Here is an 18,942-nt window from a genome sequence, read left to right on the forward strand (position 1 = left end):
GTTTATTTTTTCTTGTCTGAATGAGATGTTGTCGTTTGAATGGTGTAAGCTCAAGGAAAAAAGAAATTGTTGTGATGATTTTTTTACCTAAGTTTTAAATATTTGAAACAATGTTTGAGTTCAAAATTTTAAATAATAACTATCTACACTAAATTAAGTAGTATATGTTAAAATGTTGATGAAACAATAATTAAAGTAAAATATGGAAAAATAATAAATTATTATAAATATTAAAAACGCTTTTTCAAATCCATATTTTTCTATTATAATTATTTCAATAAATTTAAAATGACATTTTGTACTTTTATAATAAATATTTAACCTAACATATTTACTACACCACAATTTTTAATTCGCTGTATCTATTTAACTTTAATCTCACATATAATCACAAAATTCCTACATGCAACGGAGGTTTTCGTAAGTATGGAAAGAGTTTTTTTTTTTTCTTTTCTGAAATTGTTATTGATCTGAAATTACCACTTTATTATTGCGTCCATGTGATACATTTAGAAAATGTTAAATATTATCTCTAAAATATTATAAAAAATAATAAAATTTCAATCAAATAATTATAATTATATATATATATATATATATATATATATATATATATATATATATATATATATATATATATATATATAACTAAGTAATTTCTATTAAATAGAAAACTACATATGGCAATAAAAAAGTGAAAATAACAAGGACAAATATATTTACTTTATAAATTTGTAATTTTTTCCTAATATTATTACGAATTATTCATCGTAAAAGAACAATGGCTTACATTGATAATATAAAAAAAATTAAGAGTGAAAGTTCTTGAAATGACAAATTTTCAAGAATTCCCATGTATATTTTTAAATATCAAACTATCATAAAATCATTACAATTGCATCCAAAAATACCATGTATTCTGATTACAAATACGTCGTATAATATTATTAGAGTCAATTATCTTGAAATATTATTAAGTGAAGTTTCATTATAATTTTTTTAAAATATAAAAAAATATTTAAACTATATTTCATTTTGATTTTTAAACGATATTAAACTATTGAATGTGATCAAAATAATAATAAATATAATATTTAAATTAATTATCATAAAAATCAATATATTTAACATATTGATATAAAAAATTGCATTATTAAAAAGTGTAATATATTTAAAATTGAATAGAATTAAAAAAAAAGTGTGTAGTTGGAAAAGGAGGTTAATTTAGGGAATGAATACAAAATATAGTGGAAAACAACATTCCGGTTTTTGGTGCATAGTAAAATTTTTGGTTGTCCGCATATAATTGATAAAACTCGTATCCATCGTTATCAAATGCACTTCCAACTAAACAATGCTCACATGCATTAACTTCACCATAATTTCAATTTAATAATACTAATCAAATTCTAATTAACTTTCTTTTCTCACTCATGCGCACTACCTGCATCAGACAAACTAATTCGCCTCAAAACAAATTCTGCAACTTGCGTTTAAAGAGTTTTTTTATTTTCTTTTTCCTTGTATTTTATATCTAATTCATCTACTACTTGTACAGTATGTATATGTATATATTATAATTGAGCTTAATTACAGTATTTTTCATTAATAAATTATTTTATTTACTGCAACTGAATATAGTGTCCTTTTTTTTAATGGAAAAGTAGAATGCGCGCCAATGTTGATCCATAGGTACAAAAAGTGATGGCATTTGGGCCCATATGTGGAACGGTTTTTTGGGCCCATCGTTACACTTTATGTGAATTTTTATCACCTCATATTTTCCTTCTGCACCTCTTGAAATATTAAAATTACCAATTTGTCTTTGAAGATGATTTTTGGATTATTCGGAATTACAACGTACTGGTTAGTTGAAATGCGTTGGATTGTCTATGAAGCTAATTCAATCAAAATTTAAATACCGAATGTGGCCATAATAAATAAAAAACATAGCTTGGCTCGTAAACAATGGTAGACATTGAATTTTTTCTCTCGCAATTAATAACTTGGATATTAGATATTATGACAACTAATCCTACGTGAGATTTAGGTGGTAATTATATCTAAGTAGTTGGAGAGTAAGATATGTTATAGTACTCTATTAATGGTTTTCATTTCTCACCATACAAAAGATAGCACATTATTCCAATTTTCAAAACCGTACCTACATTCATTTCAATCTTAAAAATAAACTTTATCTTACCACCTTTTTATTTTGGATAGAAAATTTCAACAAACTTTTTTTAGGGATTTCTTGGTTACTTTTAAACTTTATTTTTTTAAATATATATTTGTTTTCTTTGCATAAAAAACTTTATGCATATAAGTGTGTATTTTTTTTGTTAGTTACATACTTTGCTATTCAAGTACACCATTTTGTGAAATTTATTACTTAAGTTTTTTCCCACGTATTTTATTACCATAGATATACTTTTTTACATTTTATCAAATAATTTATTATTAATAGTTGACAGTCACTTATTATTAATTGACTTGTGACTTGACATAATAACTGATGACAAAATATTCTAACAGTGGTTGGACAAACATGTAGCATTGACATGTTACCATACATAAAATGTGTAAAAAATGAAATTAAGATGATAAAATCTATGAAATTTTAATAATAAAGTGGTAAATGTTCAGGTTTCCAAAGAAAATGGGTAGAATATTTAATAAAAAAAGTAAATAATGAAAATAACAAGAATGTCAAGGACGATATTGGAACACTTACGCTTTCTTATTCAACAACTCTAAACTAGTCATCATTTGGTTTATTTAATTAATGGATGAGAAATATTCTATATTATTAAATTAAAATTACATGTATTAAATTAAATAATTATAAATATTAGTATATTTCTGGTCTCCTGAATATGATTATTGTATGAAAAACCTGTTAAAAGTTAATATGATAATTTTATTTGCTGAATATTTGTATTTTAACCGAATAAGTTTGTATAATTTATAAACTATTGTTAGCTGTGTAATCGTCATTGTTAGACTCGTGGCTATGTAATGATCTTCCAAACAGGTAATATGATTGATAAAGTATTCTTTAAAATATTATATTACAATTAAGGTTTAATAGAATTTTTTAATTTTTATTTAAATTATTGGATTTATTTATTTATTTTAATGTAGGTTTTTTTTAGAATAGTTAATATAGTCTCATTCATTAAATTATTGTTTAATAAATTATGTGACACCAATGTTACGTGTTATTTAAATTGATAAGTCGTTACTTTTTAATATCATCAATTAAATTAAGACAACATATTAATTATATTTAATAAAAAATTACAGAATAAATAATAAAAAATATCATATAAAGTAATTCTAACAAAATAAGATAAAAAATATTAAACCTATAATTAATTTAAAAAAATGGTTAGTATTTTTAAGAGATGAAATACGTAATAACAAATACAGTAATAATACGTATAACATGTTTTACTCATTTACTAAATTAGTCATATGACTTATTTTGTTGTTTGGAAGTTGTACAGTAAAAAATATATTGAAGTTCTTATCCTAGTTTGAACATTTTTATCATTTTTTTTTCGCATTTGACCAATAACTTTAAAAACCTCGCATCTTTTATCATTTTATATTTTTAAATTTTACATATTCTACCTCTAATTAAATGTGAACGCAATAATATCATATGAATGGTTAACGTTAAAATTAAAAATGTTATCATTGAAATATCACATCACCAAGACAGGATATACATCACTCCTCAACTTTTTTATGTCAATAGTCAACGAACAATAATTATCAATCAAGTAACAATGATAAATAATTAGGTTAAGTAAGTAAAATTTGAAATAGATGTTTTACATTTACAAAACAATAATAATTAATTAGGAAATTGTACAGTTAAGATAAATATTTAAGATGAGTGGTTAAAGTAGTTTAAATACTTGATTTTCATGTAAATTGTTGAAAATTTATATATAATTTAAACTGATGTATGTATATTTTGAAAACTTAGATGCCGTTTCTAATATTATATAATTATATAAAAGGATTTATTTTTTGTACCTATATATTTTTTAATTTTATCCTTTAATAAATACTTATATTTTTAAATTAAAATAATTTCCTTATTAATTTTATCTAGTTTTCAAACTAGAATAACTATTTATAAAAAATATTACTTATAGAATAAATAAAAACTATTCATAATAAAATCCTAAAAGATACTTTTATTTGTTTTTATAATTATAATTTTATTTTTTAATCATTGAAAATGTAAACACACACATGTGTAATGCATGTGTTTTTATTAATTATAGACTAATTCACTTTATTAAATATTGTATGGATATTTTATCGGATGAGAGCATAATACTTCATATTTAATCTTTTATTTTGTGAAGATGGGTTGACACCTGCGAGTTAATTTGGCTCATCATCTGTTTGGATTAGGTTAGGTTGAATTTTTTTTGAAATATTGATACACATTATTTTTGAGTCTGATTCACTAAAAACTCGATTCACCCAGGTTGAACTTGTGGTGAGTCGGGTTGGCTCACCCAGATTGAACCCGTTGTGAGTAGGATTGACTCACTCAGGTTGAACCCGTGGTGAGTCGGGTTGATTCACCAACCCACATAATTTTTTCTAATAAGTATTTTTTTAAAATTAGTCATTTTACAAAATATTGAAACAAAGGTACTAGTGAAAGTTTTTTTTGTATAGAATAATTAGGCAACATAAAAATCTACAAATCTATATTTGTTAATTTAATTTTAATGCAAAAACAAATTTAAATCTATATGAAGCCATTAGAAATTTTGTTGAGGTGATTTTGTGATATTTTTGTATGAATGAAGTGTTGTTTTTTATTATATTAAAACATTTTCCTTTTATTTAGATTTGAATTAGAAAAATATTATTATTTATTTTTTTAATTGAAAAGGAAAAACTTGTAATTAAATAAATCCGTAAACCAATTCATTTAATCTCCAAGTCGGACTGAATTCAAATTTTTCTAAATTATTAAGTAAGTTGGATCTCACTTACCGGTGATCCGTTTTAACAATAATATTTAATTTATTATTAAATAGATTTCCTATGTTTTAAATAAAGTAACGTTAAACATCTCATTAAAAGTTTAATATTTTAATAGTTATATTAGGTTATTAATTATTTATCATCATATAAAAATTTATTATAAAATAAAATGAAATAAAAAATAATGAAGACGATACATATATTATGATAAAATTTATTATGCAGAGACATGGATAAACTATTATGCATGTTGCAATTTAAAATTTTGAGTATTTTAGCATTTTTTAATTTAAATTTAATAATTCAGATTGATTAATCTTATATTAAAAAATTTATTATTTTTCTATCATAGACCTTAATTTTGTGTAAGTATAGAGATGATAATAAGGATAAGGACTGAGTATAGGAAGGATTGAGCATAGGTAGTGTATACTTATTACTGGTCTCACAATAAAAATATTTGTTACGTCGAAGCTTTGTTTAAAAAATATTTGTGGAATTTAAAAAACTCGTAAGTATCATGATATCAATAGATATTTAAAAAAATAAAATTTACAAATATTTAAAATTAATTTATAATAAAATTATAAAAATATAAAATATAATGTGAATTAAATTAGATATAAATTAAAATTTAATTTAAACTCGTTTATATTAAATTATTCGTTATTCTTCAGATATTTTCGCTTAAAGTGTTTACTTATTATGTGTAACATATATTATCGAGGGATGCAAATATTTTTACTATCCTAATGTCCGTGGAAGAGATTATAACTTATTTAAAATTTACACGAAATTGTAATTGTCGAAAATCTGTTTTAACATGTTTTACAAATTCGTTTTAAAGAAGTGAGAAGTGAACTTTCTCCAACAAAAGAAATATTATATTACTTTTATTATAGTTTTGTTCAATAAATATCAAAGTAATTAAAATCAATGACAATTTTTTTTATTATATGTAACAGGTATTATAAATTACATCTTTAATTTCTCGATTCCTTCCTAACTGAAGAAAAAACATTTAGGTGCATTCCATATCCATAGTTTACCAGAAAAACACTTTTAACATTCTTCTTTACTCCTTTTTCGTTCATATCAAAACCGAGCCCAAAGAAGTAAAAGAGATTATTCAGGTGAACCGTTTTATCTTTTATTTAATGTTCAGACGTAGAAAAATAAAATAAAGTATCCTTTTAAATACGTATCCAAACGCGCTTATTGACGGATATCTTTGTTAAGGAAATACAAATCAATTTTAAGGTATAGCACCGCCCTAATGTGCAACGAATAACTTTGTGTTTGGAGAAAGAAAAAGAAAAGGGAAATACTGAAAGAGGGCAAACAAATGAGGAAACCGCATAAGCACGTCACAAGGAGATAAAAAGGCAAAAAAACTCAACTTACTAAACAAATCTCGCTCCAACCTTATTTTTATCGAAACCCTGTTCCTCAATCGCAGTTGTTCTGTTTCACAAAATAAAAGGGAAACCAAACCACACTGTTACACAACACCATCACACCAAGAAGAAGAAGAATCTGAAGCGAAAAGCCCCAATCCAATCGCGCGTTCCACATATGTAGGAAAAGGAGTTCAGTGATGGAGAGAAGAAAATGAAAAGGCTTGAGATCGCGGAAAGGGTGATCGTAGATGCTTGTCTCGGGAGTGTCCTCATCATCATGGGATCTCAAATGGCTCCTGCAATTCGTGTTCTCCGCTTTCGTCTTGGCGATGGGGTTGCACGCGCTCGTGAAGAACACCGCCTCCAAGTACTTCGAGGTTGACGCCACTTTCGAAGGGGAACAACACCAGCACCAACGCCACGACGCCATGCCCGGTCTTCTCATGGACGATTCTGTCTGCGCCGTTTGTCGCAACCCCGGCAGCAAGAAGTGTTCGCGATGCAAATCCGTTCGTTACTGGTTTGTATATTTCAACGACAATAATATAATTTGTTAACAACGTTTGATCTGTTTATGTTGTCGGTTTTTTCAGTGCTGTTGCGAATTTGAGGTTAACCTTTTTATATTGACTTTTATTTATTTGATTGTGTGTATGTGTTTCTCCGAGTTGAATAAAATTGAAAAGAGAATTTACTTTGGATTGGTTTTTTCAGCTCACAAGCATGCCAACAGGCACACTGGAAATCGGAGCATAAGATGAGTTGCAAGGAGTTTCAAAAGCAAGGAGTTTCACAAACTGGATTAATTAATCGAGGGTTCAAAGCTTCAGCTGCTGTGAATAGAAGTACAACATCAATTGCTCTCATTCCCGAATGTGGTCGCGGAATTTCTAGGCCTATCAAGCAGCTTAAGGATGTAAGAGTGTCTTTGGTTTCTATTTTTAAAATGCGATTGAATGAGGTTGTTTAGACAGGAGGTGGAGGAACAACGTCTCTTGGGCATTTCTGTTTTTTTGGAAACAATTTTCAAATAGATTTTTAACAACAATTTTATTTCTGGGTAACGTTAAATTGGTTTAGAAAACAGTTCTTAAAACCAAAAGTTAAGAAGGAAATCAAACATGACAGTAGTTTTCTCTATGTTTTTCAAATTATGAGTATATTGGTAAGATTACATGATACATTCCTCACCGAGTCGAATCTTTATGTTTTCTGCCCTTTGCGCTCTAATAATCTGTTTTTGGGTTTACAGGTTCTTTTTCCTTATGATGATTTTGTCAATTTGTTTAACTGGGATAAGCCAGGATTTCCTCCATGTGGACTGTTAAATTGTGGAAACAGGTTTACCTTCTTTACACGCTATACCACTGATAGATTGGAATTAGAGGATTCTGTGGAATTTAAATTGCAATGTAAATTTGTGCAGCTGCTTTGCAAATGTGGTTCTTCAATGTCTCTCTTTCACAAGGCCACTTATTGCCTACCTATTGGAGAAGGGGCACCGCAGTGAATGTAATGTCACGAATTAGACTTTTAATTGTTGGTGGATCTTGGTTATTCCTCATACTTACTCGTTTGCATATGGCTTTATAGGCTGTCATAATGATTGGTGCTTTCTATGTGAATTTGAAACCCATGTTGAAAAAGTAAGACTAAGTTCTAAAGCGTTTTCTCCGATGAATATTCTGTCTCGTTTGCCTAATATTGGTGGTACACTGGGTTATGGAAGACAAGAGGATGCACACGAGTTCATGAGGTTCCTTTGTTCTTGAATAAGTGTCATTTGACTTTCCATAATAAATTGTGCATTAACTATTTTGAAGGGTGTGTCTTATAGGTTTTCCCAATATGTTAATGATGTTTGTAGGTTTTCTATTGATGCCATGCAATCAGTTTGCCTTGATGAATTTGGTGGGGAAAAAGCTGTTCCTCCAAAGCTTCAGGAAACGACTCTTATCCAACACATTTTTGGTGGCCACCTTCAATCTGAGGTTAGACTTCTTACTAGACCAAAATCTGAGTTTTCTGGTTTGAGTATTTTTTTTATGTATTTTAAAGAAATGGCAGTTTTAAAGTAAATATGTTTCAAAATTTTGGGTATGTTTGCCAATAAAAGCGTAAACCTAGAAAATTATGTTAGCCACTTTTGAAGCTTAAATGGTGGGTGGATACATTATATTGCACATTTCATTAAGGAGTAATGGGGTGCTCAATTTAACCCGTAACCTGGAATTGGTCAATTGTGGTGAGTGAAAAAAGCTGAACAGCGACTTAAAAGAAGGATAGTTTTTTGTTGTCTGGCTGAGTTCTAACCGTGAGTAAGATTCAACCTGTAATGTAGTTTTCTTTGAATCTCCACAGGGATTAGTCTTTGTTCATATCAAATATTTTGAAATCTTTAAGCGTTCCTTTTTCTTTGAGCGATCATCGATGCTGCTGACACTGCCGTCTGTCATGTTTTTTGCTAAAAAACAGGTGATTTGTACCGAATGTGAGAAGAATTCTAATCAGTATGAAAATATGATGGATTTGACAGTTGAAATTCATGGAGATGCTGCTTCCCTGGAGGAATGTCTGGACCAGTTTACTGCCAAAGAGTGGCTTCATGGGGATAATATGTATAAATGTGACGGGTAAGGTTGCTTGGAAAAATATGTATAAGTATGGTGAATTTTATTACCTTGTATATAGAAATTCTGCTTCAAAAGTGATCATTGTTATAACATTAACGCCTGTATTAGAATAATACTAAATTAATGTTAGAATATTTGGTTGACCATCCATATGTGCTCATTAGATTAGAATAATCTATTACCGATTAATAGGCTTGAGATTAGTTTTTAGCCTATTGGTATTATTCTATAACTAACTTCAGATCAATCAATAAACACTAACAGAATTTCTCTCACTGCTTCACTTCAGGTTAATTACTTCTGTTTTTCCCCGTTTATACTATAATTTTTAGTCAACTTGTTTCATATTTAAATGTGTCTTTAACACATTTTCTCTCACTGCTCTTAGTTCTTTCTCAATAACCATAATGTTTTTGAATTGTAAAAAAAATATGAAATTAATTTATTTCTGTTTTTGTCCTGATTATGATGCAATTTTGGGTCAACTTATTTCATTTTTAAATGTGTGTTTGTTAATTATCTATCTTTGTTTTTTAATTTGTGTGTATATTCTGATGTCTCAGCCGAGGCACTAAATTTGGAGAGCAATTTGTAAGTAGGGAATTTGTATGCTAAAAATTGGCTTTTTCATGAAATCTAGAATGCCAATGTTAGTGTTTAATGCCTAACTCAATTTTACAAAATCGATTTGTAAAGTGAAAATTGCATCTTGGTGATATATTATAATATGGACTTATTTTTTAGTTGATATAAGATTTCTAACACATTCTCTCAAGTCAAGGAATGAACATCTCAAGCTTCAGATTAAATATTTATGGGTAAATCTAACAAAAGTTAAATAATGGTGACATAATAGCCCCAAAGAAGTTGAATAAGATAGGTTGTAAATGATACCATCTTAGTAAGTGGGTTTATCTCTAACGCAATTCTATAAAAACTAACTTGTAAGATAAGGAGTGCACTTTACTTATATATTATAATTTGACTTTATTTTTAGTCAATATGAGATCTCTAACATTGATGGTGTGCTTTTGCTGGCCAATAGATATTGTCATTTTAACTGTGTTTTTTTTTTCTTTTTTCTGTTTGCAGGTGCAAGGGCTATGTCAAGGCATGGAAACGTCTCACAGTTAAACGAGCTCCAAATATTCTTACAATTGCCTTGAAAAGATTTCAGGTCTGACTAATTTTATTCAGATAGTTTTGCTGAGTTGTTGATAGATGCTGTAAGCAATATAAATATCAGTTCTTATGTTTAGTTATAATTTCTCCTTCACAAATTGTGCCTCATGTGGTGTAAATTGTCTAGATGTCAGTATACCTTCACTATGTATCATACTTTGTCATCACATTAAGAGTAGAGTATTTCTTGAAATTGACAATTTTTCTCATCTAGTTTTTCTGGGTTGTTGTGAACAAGCAGAGTGGGAGGTTTGGGAAACTTAACAAGAGAGTAGCTTTCCCAGAGACTTTAGACCTCAGCCCTTACACGAGTGAAGTTGGAGACGGATCTGATATTTATAAGCTATACGCTGTCGTGGTACATATTGATATGCTAAATGCTTCATTTTTTGGTCATTACATCTGCTACATCAAGGATTTCAGTGGGAACTGGTATAGAATAGATGATTGGAAGGTAAATTTCATTGTCTCTTGATGCAGCTTTGAACATTTTCCTTTTTGGTTTACTGTAATCCGTGGTGTGTTTGAAGTTCAAGTACCCTTATTTGAATTCGATTATGATGCTCAGGTCGTTGGAGTGGAGTTGGAAGAGGTGCTTTCTCAGAGCGCTTATATGCTGTTGTATAGCAGGTATGCTAGTGACCATGAGTTAAAAAGACGACTCTTGTGTCTTTCATGGGTTGCATAAAGGATGAGATGAGATACTCTTTGAACTCAGGCTAACCTCATTTCATTCAATTTTCTTTCGATATAATAACAGGGTTCATGCTCGAGCTTCAGGACTTCAAACTATAGTCTCTTCAGAGACAACAGAAGTGCAGCCTAGCTCAACTGAGCATGCTGAAGGCCTCCCGGAATCGAGAACTGAGACTAACAGTGGAGGATGTGAGTCCTCTCCATCTAACAGTAGTCCAGAATTTATGGTTCCCTGCGAAAACATGCCTTTGAGTGAAATAAACTCCGGAGTCAAAAGAGAGCAGTCGAAGGATGTTGAAATTATTGAGGTAAATGGTAATGACTCTGTCTGTAACGGTGTTGAATCATCATATATGCACGGTTCTGAAGCTGACAGAGATATGGTGGACGTAGAAGATTCAGATGGATCAAATACATGCTCATCTGTTTTAGAAGAGATTTCAGTCTGCATGGAAGAGCAAGATGACAGTGATTTGACTAATTCGAGTTGTCCTTCGTCTTTGCCTAATAAATACTCTTCTGTTTCGGTGGATTATGAAAACGCAAGGGAAGATTCAGATTCAAAGCAGCCGGTAGATACGATTAAAAGCATAGTAACAGCAAATGGCTTTGCAGATCATAGCAACGGTTATGTGAGTGCAAACAAATATGATGATGTCCCAGTGGAAGACGGTGATGATTATTTTTTGACTGAAACAACAACCTCAGCAGTTGTAAAGCATGGGAAATTGGCCTCCGACAAATATGAAGATGACAAAGGAAACAGAGTTAAGGAAGTGGAAATATGAGGGAATAAATTGATAATGTAGGGGCAGCTGTTTTTGTCATTTGTTAATATCAATTTGATTATCCCATCATCAGAAAGAGGAGGTGAGTTGGGAAATTTTTGTCTGGGGTTTCATTATTTGTTGGAACCTTGGATCTCATTGTAACACTTCTACGTGGATTCTCTAATTATATCATAGTGACCTCCTGGTTTTTCTTTTATGATCTAAGTCTGAAGCATGTAAAAGTTATTTTGGTAAAATAGCCTTAAACTCGGTGCTTCACAAGATTAGATGATTAACCCATTTAAAGTTGTAAAATAATAAATAATGACATGACTAATTATTAAATCATATTTTAATATTAGGTAATTACATACTTCTATAATTTTAAATTTGCACTTTTTAAATATTTACAATCCAATTTTTTCTAATAAATTAATTTTCAAGTAATGTTTATGTTATTTTTTTTTTCATCATAACATAAAATAGTCATTGTTTTCAATAAAATTAGTGAATGTTTTATTTAAAATTAAATTAAATAATTGAATAATAAGGGTAAAACAATAATCTAAAAAAGTTGTTTAAAAAATAATAGCGGATATTAATATTTTAATTTGAAAGATAAATTATAAAATATAATAATTTTTTTGAAATAATAATAATAATACGAATAATTTATCAAAATCAATTAAAAACTATGAAAAGAAATTATATTGCTAAACAGATGAAATAATTTTATCAAATTATAAATAAGAGACGTTTATTTAGATACCGAAGACTATCATATGAAAATAATAAATAAATACCAGATTAGTTTCTATTTATCAAATTATAAATAAGAGACGTTTATTCAGTGTTTTTTTAATATTTAAGAAATTATTTGCATATTGTGTTTACTTAAAAAAAAATCTATTTAAGAGAAAAATTATACTATAATTGGGGGCTTATTCCAAAAACAAACATAAAGACATTGCACTGTTATTTCAGTTTCTTTCGAAAAAGACAAATAACATAAATTCTGTAAGATTTTGAAAGGGACTAATAACTGAAACATCTTTCTTATTCTGCTTTCTTTTAGCATTTGCTTGGAATAGGGAGAAGAAGTATTATGACCAGCTAAAAGAATTCGGGCTTAATTAAGTTTATCATACAGATATTTATAATTATTTTTATTGAGATTTTTTTTTATTTCTAAAAGTTTATATCTTTTAATTGAAGTTACACAGTTTTACATTTAAATGAATTTTTCATGGTGATTAGTTATATATCTTAACATCAGCAGAAAACGACCACACCCATTTATTTGATGACAAAATTACATTACCAAATTTTAATTAAAAAGCGTAACATTTGGATATTTAATATAACTTATTTTATAAATATTTAATAACTAATTTTAGAAAATCTTAAAACTTATTTAAATAAAAAAATAAAAAGAAAATTGAGTGAAAAATAATGAACTCTGAACCATAGTACTCCCTCTTCATTTGTCAAGTACCTGAAAACAAACAGGAAAAACAGTTCATATCAGTGTTCTTTGGTTCTCTCCAACAACCACTGAATAAAAAAAACATATATTTTTTTCACGACAGTAACGTTTTACAACCACATAAAACAATTTCTCAAAAAAAAGTATAAAACTAAATAAAAAAAGCAAGCCCGCCGAATTTAAAAGCAAAATTTTATGAAAAGAACTAATGTCAACTGCATCTATCTATGCGATGTTACTTTGGAGTGATGAAAACTTTTAATTTATAATATTTATGAGGCGAAAAAGAGAGGAGCAAAGATGAGAGAAATGAGGTTACATCATGTGAAGAATGGAGACAGGTGCAAGATAGCACACACGAGGAGGTGCAAAAGAAAAAGAAAAAGATCTAAATTTAGGGTTTCCACTAATTCAATTTAATGTAATATAATCCAAAGCCGTGAACTTTATAGTATAGAAAAGAAAGGGTTGGGTTGTGAAGGGGACATCGGAGAAAGAGCATTGACTTGTAGTTGTTGAGGTAGCATAGTTGGGTCCGTCCGATGAGGGGCAAAACAAGACAAAGATTCGTTTAACGAGGAGCCAAAGGAACCGCAAATGCAGGGTTGCTAATTGCCACTTGATTTTTTTTTTTCTTTGCTTTGGGTCTGGGAGCGAAAAAATGAGACCAATGAGAGACAAAAACAACACAACAACAAAACAACACCCCTTTGACAATTTTCACTGCCTCGTCCTTTCTCTTTCTTTTAGGCAGCCTCTGTGTCTCTGTAGCGACGATTAAAGTGGGTACATGTGCCAACAGTTTTTTGTTTGTTTTTCATGTGTGTCATGTCATGTGTGAGTCCGTGTCTGCACTCTACTCACCAACTCTTTCCATTTTCCAACCCCCGAATCCAAGGCCTCCTTAGATTCCTTACAGAGTAGAGTCAACAACATATATCTATGTCTTGTTTCATTTTTCTTTCTCTGATATGAATAACAAAGAGTGTTATGTTTTTTTTTTCATTTTTCCTGTTGTTACAATGTTCAGTAATTGATAAAGAAAATAAAAAAAATGATCTTTTTGTTTTTTTTCACAGTTTGTTTTGTGAGATTGAATGGGAAAGGCTGTGTGAGGTGAGGTGTGTCATCTAATCTACATATGAGAGTTTTAAGTGTCAACCATCTAACTCCAACGAAAGAAGCTTCCTACCATACTTCCTACTGTTCAGCTCTCTTCGCTTTTTTCCTATCCACCCATCACTCGTATTAATTCAAAACACCCTCCAATCCAACCCCATCTCCATCCCTCTTTCTCTTTTGTCTTCCATTCTGCAACACACTCCCTCTGTTTCTTTCCCTACCCACACTACTCTACCAAACACTCTTTTCAACTTCTACCAGGTACCCTTTACTTCTTGCTTGCTCTTTCTTTTTTTCATCTGATTGAACCTTTCAATATGTGTGTCCTAGCCACTTGTTTTACCAGTCTTGCTCTGAACGTGTTTAATTTCATCTCTTTTTTTAGACTCTTTTTGTCTGTTTTTTGTTTTAAGGATTGTTTGAATGGGCAGACATCTTAGTATGCAATGAGAGTCTTTTAACTATTTATTAGCTCGACAGTGTTGCAATGTAGGAGAGGGGTTGGGGAACAAAGGGTCGTGATGTTCTTGACTTTTGGCGTTGTAGATTCCATTTGGATTATTAACTAATTCAAGGCCGCTCTTGTTATATGTATGGTTCAATTTGGAAGTCTTCATTCCCTTTTTTGACGTCTGTGAGTAGTAATTTTTTAGTATGGAGTAGGCTTGGCAGTGTAAAAGTTGATTGCTTGGTAATATTTTTGTTTCTGTGCTGTTTCTCCACAGATTGTTTGCCAATGGAATGTAATTATCAGTGTGGCCAAAGTGTTGTGAGCTTGAAGAGAAAGTCCCCAGAAGATGAAAATCGTGTACTCTTCAACACCTTTTCTCTGGATGACCTTAACGAAGATCTCTTTGAAAGGATACTTTCATGGCTTCCAACTTCCACATTCTTTCGCCTAAGTTCTGTGTGCAAAAGATGGAAATCGGTTGCTGATTCTGCCAGTTTCAAGCTTGCCTGCTCTCACATTCCCTCGAGGGATCCTTGGTTTTTAATGGTTGCTCCCAACCTTAATCAATCTGTTATCTTTGATTCTGCTGAGAGCGCTTGGAAGAGACTAAACCACCCACCTCTTCTGCAAGAGGAATCTAACCAACACTGCATGCCGGTTGCAGCCTCTGGCGGCTTGATTTGCCACCGGAAATTATCAGGAAATTTCATTGTGAGCAACCCCGTGACAGGATCTTGTACAGAACTTCCCCCACTTCATGCCCCGCAGCATCAACCTCTCAGTGCCATTGTGATGAGCACAGCTTGCAAAGACCAACTCTCCTTCAAAATTGTCTTAGTCTTTGGTGAACTTCCAAATCTCTTGTTCAAAGTCTACGATTCAAGATCTGGCTGTTGGGATGATGAGATTGCTTTGAGGAGAAAGACAGAAGACAGTTCAATGGAACATGACTCTACTGATGACAATGTTGTGTACTTCCTCAGCAAGGCTGGAATTGTTGTGGCAAGCAACATGCAGAGAAGCCCCTCTAAGCAATATTCATCAGTTATTACCAACAAAGATGGCCAAGACATAGTGTATTTTCTTAGCTCCTCAGGGAAAGTGGTAGCATGCAATTTAACGTGCAAGTGCTTCTCTGAGTACCCCAGGTTGTTACCTGTTTTTAGTGAGTATTCCATTGATGTTGTAGAGTGCAATGGGGAGATGCTAGTTGTTTTGTTATCAGAATTCTTGGAGACTGCAACTCTTAGAGTATGGAAATATGATGAGGCTAACAGAGGGTGGCACCAGATCGCGGCAATGCCTGCAGCAGATTCTCATGAGTGGTATGGAAAGAAAGCAGACATCAATTGTGTTGGGGCTGGAAACCAAATATTGATATGCTTGAACTCCCCTGATCTATGCACTTATATTCTGTGTGATTTGGAAACCAACAAGTGGATTCAATTGCCAAAATGTTGCATAAATGGAGAACTCATAGACTTTATGTCTGCCTTTTCATTCGAGCCTCGAATAGAGGCTTCTGTATGACTTCACTATGATAATCACCGTTCCTTTTCTGATCTCTTAGCACATGTTTTCCTATACACTTTTACTTTAATTTTTAAAGCTAAATAGGTAGCTAATGGAAGAAATGGAGACTAACCAAGAAATTCATTCCTGATTGAGATTTTCTTTCATTGATTACATAGTTTTTGCTGGGAAATATAATGGAAAGAAAAAAACTACAGAGATATATTGATTAAGGTATCATGACTTCAGCATATAGGAAAACTTATCATATCTAATCCAGCATTGAGATAATAGATTTATACGTCGTAATGCCATTTTTCAACTTCTGTTTCTTGATAGGATTGAATTTCATGGCAGATTTTCAACATATGAAGTTTTCAATGTATATATCTAGGATATCCATTTGTTAATATGACAGTGAATGAAGTTGACGGGTACCTGCTTCACATGGGAAAACGGCGAGTGTTCTAAACAAGCTAGTCTCTCGTACATATGCTGCTCTATGTGTAGCATAGATTATTGGGAACTTTATGAGTTGATTCAAAATGATAAAGAAAGAAAAACTGTAGTTGTAACCAGATTGAACGAAACTACCTGAGTTGAGTAAAATCTGTAAAGAAAAGTTAAATGATAACATGCAATGTGCTTCAACAGTTGATGACTGTACTGGAAGAAGTTCTGTTATATTGCCATTAGCACAACACCCAAATCATTTTCTTTCTGTCACCTAGTACATTGTTATCTGGAATCCAATTTTTCACTGTTAAAATTACTTTATTACTTTGAACCAGTTGTTCAGGTTTTACTTGAAGCATAAATACTGTGCCAAGCTTATTATGAACAGTGTTTAGTGCTGAAATTTTCACATAGCCTAAAAACATATTAATAGTATTAACTAGATTAATGAAATCTTCTACTGTTATTAGTCTTGTGGGATTGAATTTTACTGTATGAATTTTAGCATCTGCCATTCTATTGAATTCAGTTCAGGTTAAATTTATTGTTAAAGGAAACCAAAGTTACTTTATATTGGTTGAGCTAAACACCTTTGAACAGAGAAGTTATGAAGAACAGCATATTTAGTACTGTAACGATAATTATTTCACTTTTTTGGATGTATCATTCGTGTTAATCCATCATCTGAAAGTCAAAAATAATTTCAAAATTGTAGGGACCAAAAAAAAAAATTTATGGTGTTACAAGAAGAGAGTAATGGAGGTGCGGGAAGAAACTGCCGTTAGTTAATAGGCTTACATTCAGCCCAATGAGCTTAAAGCCCACATAACAAGAGAGAAAAACAAAAACTCAGAACTTTGACAAATTTTACATCTGAATAATTATAAATGGTGTCTCTGAATACCATAATCAATACAAAACCATATCATTTAGCATATCTTAGACACAATGATTGAATTCTCAAACAATAACAACGCATCATTAAGCAGATAAACAACATTACAGAAAAACACTGGGAAAACAAACTAAACCGGACCACTGATAGCAACAGCCACCTGATCTTGCAGATTCATCTTCCAACAAAGCACCAACCTCCTCACGAGACAACCCTCAATCGTTGTCAAATGATCAATGGAGCATTCACTAAAAACATCCTCAACATAACCAAAGGGAGGCTTTCTGGTTGCAGCCAAATTCAGACAGAAAAACATCATCTGAGATACTGTCGCAGCTAAAGGGTTCATGTTTGCACTGCACAGAGAACAAAGTGGACCTCATCCTATCTAAGCGGTTATGCCATCTTCCTCAAACTCACTATACACAAGACAGTGACACATAAAAAAGTGAATAGCAAAAGTTATATAACATATCACACACACCATTTTCAACACACAAATATTCTGAGTTTTTTACTTTATATATTATATATTTCTACTCACATTATATCCAACTTAAGAAATCATGATTAAGTCTTTCTTCACAAGTTTAGGTGTAGTTACCCATCACCACCTTATGCATGGCATGACACCCAAGAACAAGATAGCTTTGCAGATACCTTCTGCATGCATTTTATACACCAATAGTCGTTAGCTTGAGAAACATGGTTTACTATAAGAAAATTATTTTCAATTAATTTTAAAGATAAAAAATAATTACTTATTAACTGTCAATATGTTAGCTATCAAATAATTAATGTATAAATTGGTCTTTAATATTTAGACATTAATTAGCTAAAACATGAATAGTTAATGTTAAAGAACAATTTATATTTTAACTCACAAACAAATTATATTTATTCATAATATAAATTACTCTAAATACCAATAATTTATAAATTGAAATCTAAATTAGTCATTAGAGACTAATTATTTTTAAAATTAAATATGTCTTTTTATCTCTATATTTATATGTCAAATTGAAAATCATTTGTCAAAGTTCATTATAAAATGATTCTTATAAAATATTTTTTTACATTCATTTTCAACCATCATCGGATAAACAAAGAGAAAGTATTGATCAATTAGAATCTCGACCTCCAACAACCAATAACTGACCATCATATTTAAATGACATCCATCAACAACAATAAAAGCTTCTTATTGGAACCATGAAGGCACATGTAAAAGCTTTCAAACATTGGTTGAAAGTAGGGAATAGGTTGATCACTTAATATAATCCTACAAGTTGTTCCACTCCCAACTTCAATTCTGCA

The 18,942-nt window shown here is 30.5% G+C and overlaps 1 protein-coding gene and 1 pseudogene across 4 annotated transcripts; both read left to right on the forward strand.

The window, feature by feature from the left end:
* Positions 1–6,336: 6,336 nt before the first annotated feature.
* LOC124838477 (ubiquitin carboxyl-terminal hydrolase 18-like) lies at positions 6,337–11,920 on the forward strand. The gene is made up of 11 exons (XM_088107191.1): positions 6,337–6,942; positions 7,137–7,338; positions 7,675–7,763; positions 7,849–7,934; positions 8,016–8,178; positions 8,290–8,413; positions 8,898–9,055; positions 10,148–10,232; positions 10,479–10,691; positions 10,806–10,867; positions 10,998–11,920. The coding sequence occupies exons 1-11, from the start codon at positions 6,671–6,673 to the stop codon at positions 11,719–11,721; spliced, it is 2,178 nt and encodes a 725-aa protein (XP_087963317.1). The 5' UTR covers positions 6,337–6,670; the 3' UTR covers positions 11,722–11,920.
* Positions 11,921–13,679: 1,759 nt separating this feature from the next.
* LOC124838489 (F-box only protein 13 pseudogene) lies at positions 13,680–16,324 on the forward strand (annotated as a pseudogene). Of its 3 annotated transcripts, none has more exons than XR_015784427.1 (2): positions 13,680–14,945; positions 15,037–16,324. The product of XR_015784427.1 is annotated as an F-box only protein 13 pseudogene, transcript variant X2 (transcript). The 3 variants fall into 3 exon arrangements; XR_015784428.1 differs by having other exon boundaries at positions 13,680–14,902; XR_015784426.1 differs by having other exon boundaries at positions 13,680–14,572.
* The last annotated feature ends 2,618 nt before the right edge of the window (positions 16,325–18,942 follow it).

The sequence above is a fragment of the Vigna umbellata genome, chromosome 2 (assembly GCF_029865625.1).
Source record: "Vigna umbellata cultivar VRB3 chromosome 2, Vumbellata_1.0, whole genome shotgun sequence".
In the NCBI taxonomy this organism is placed as follows: domain Eukaryota; kingdom Viridiplantae; phylum Streptophyta; class Magnoliopsida; order Fabales; family Fabaceae; genus Vigna; species Vigna umbellata.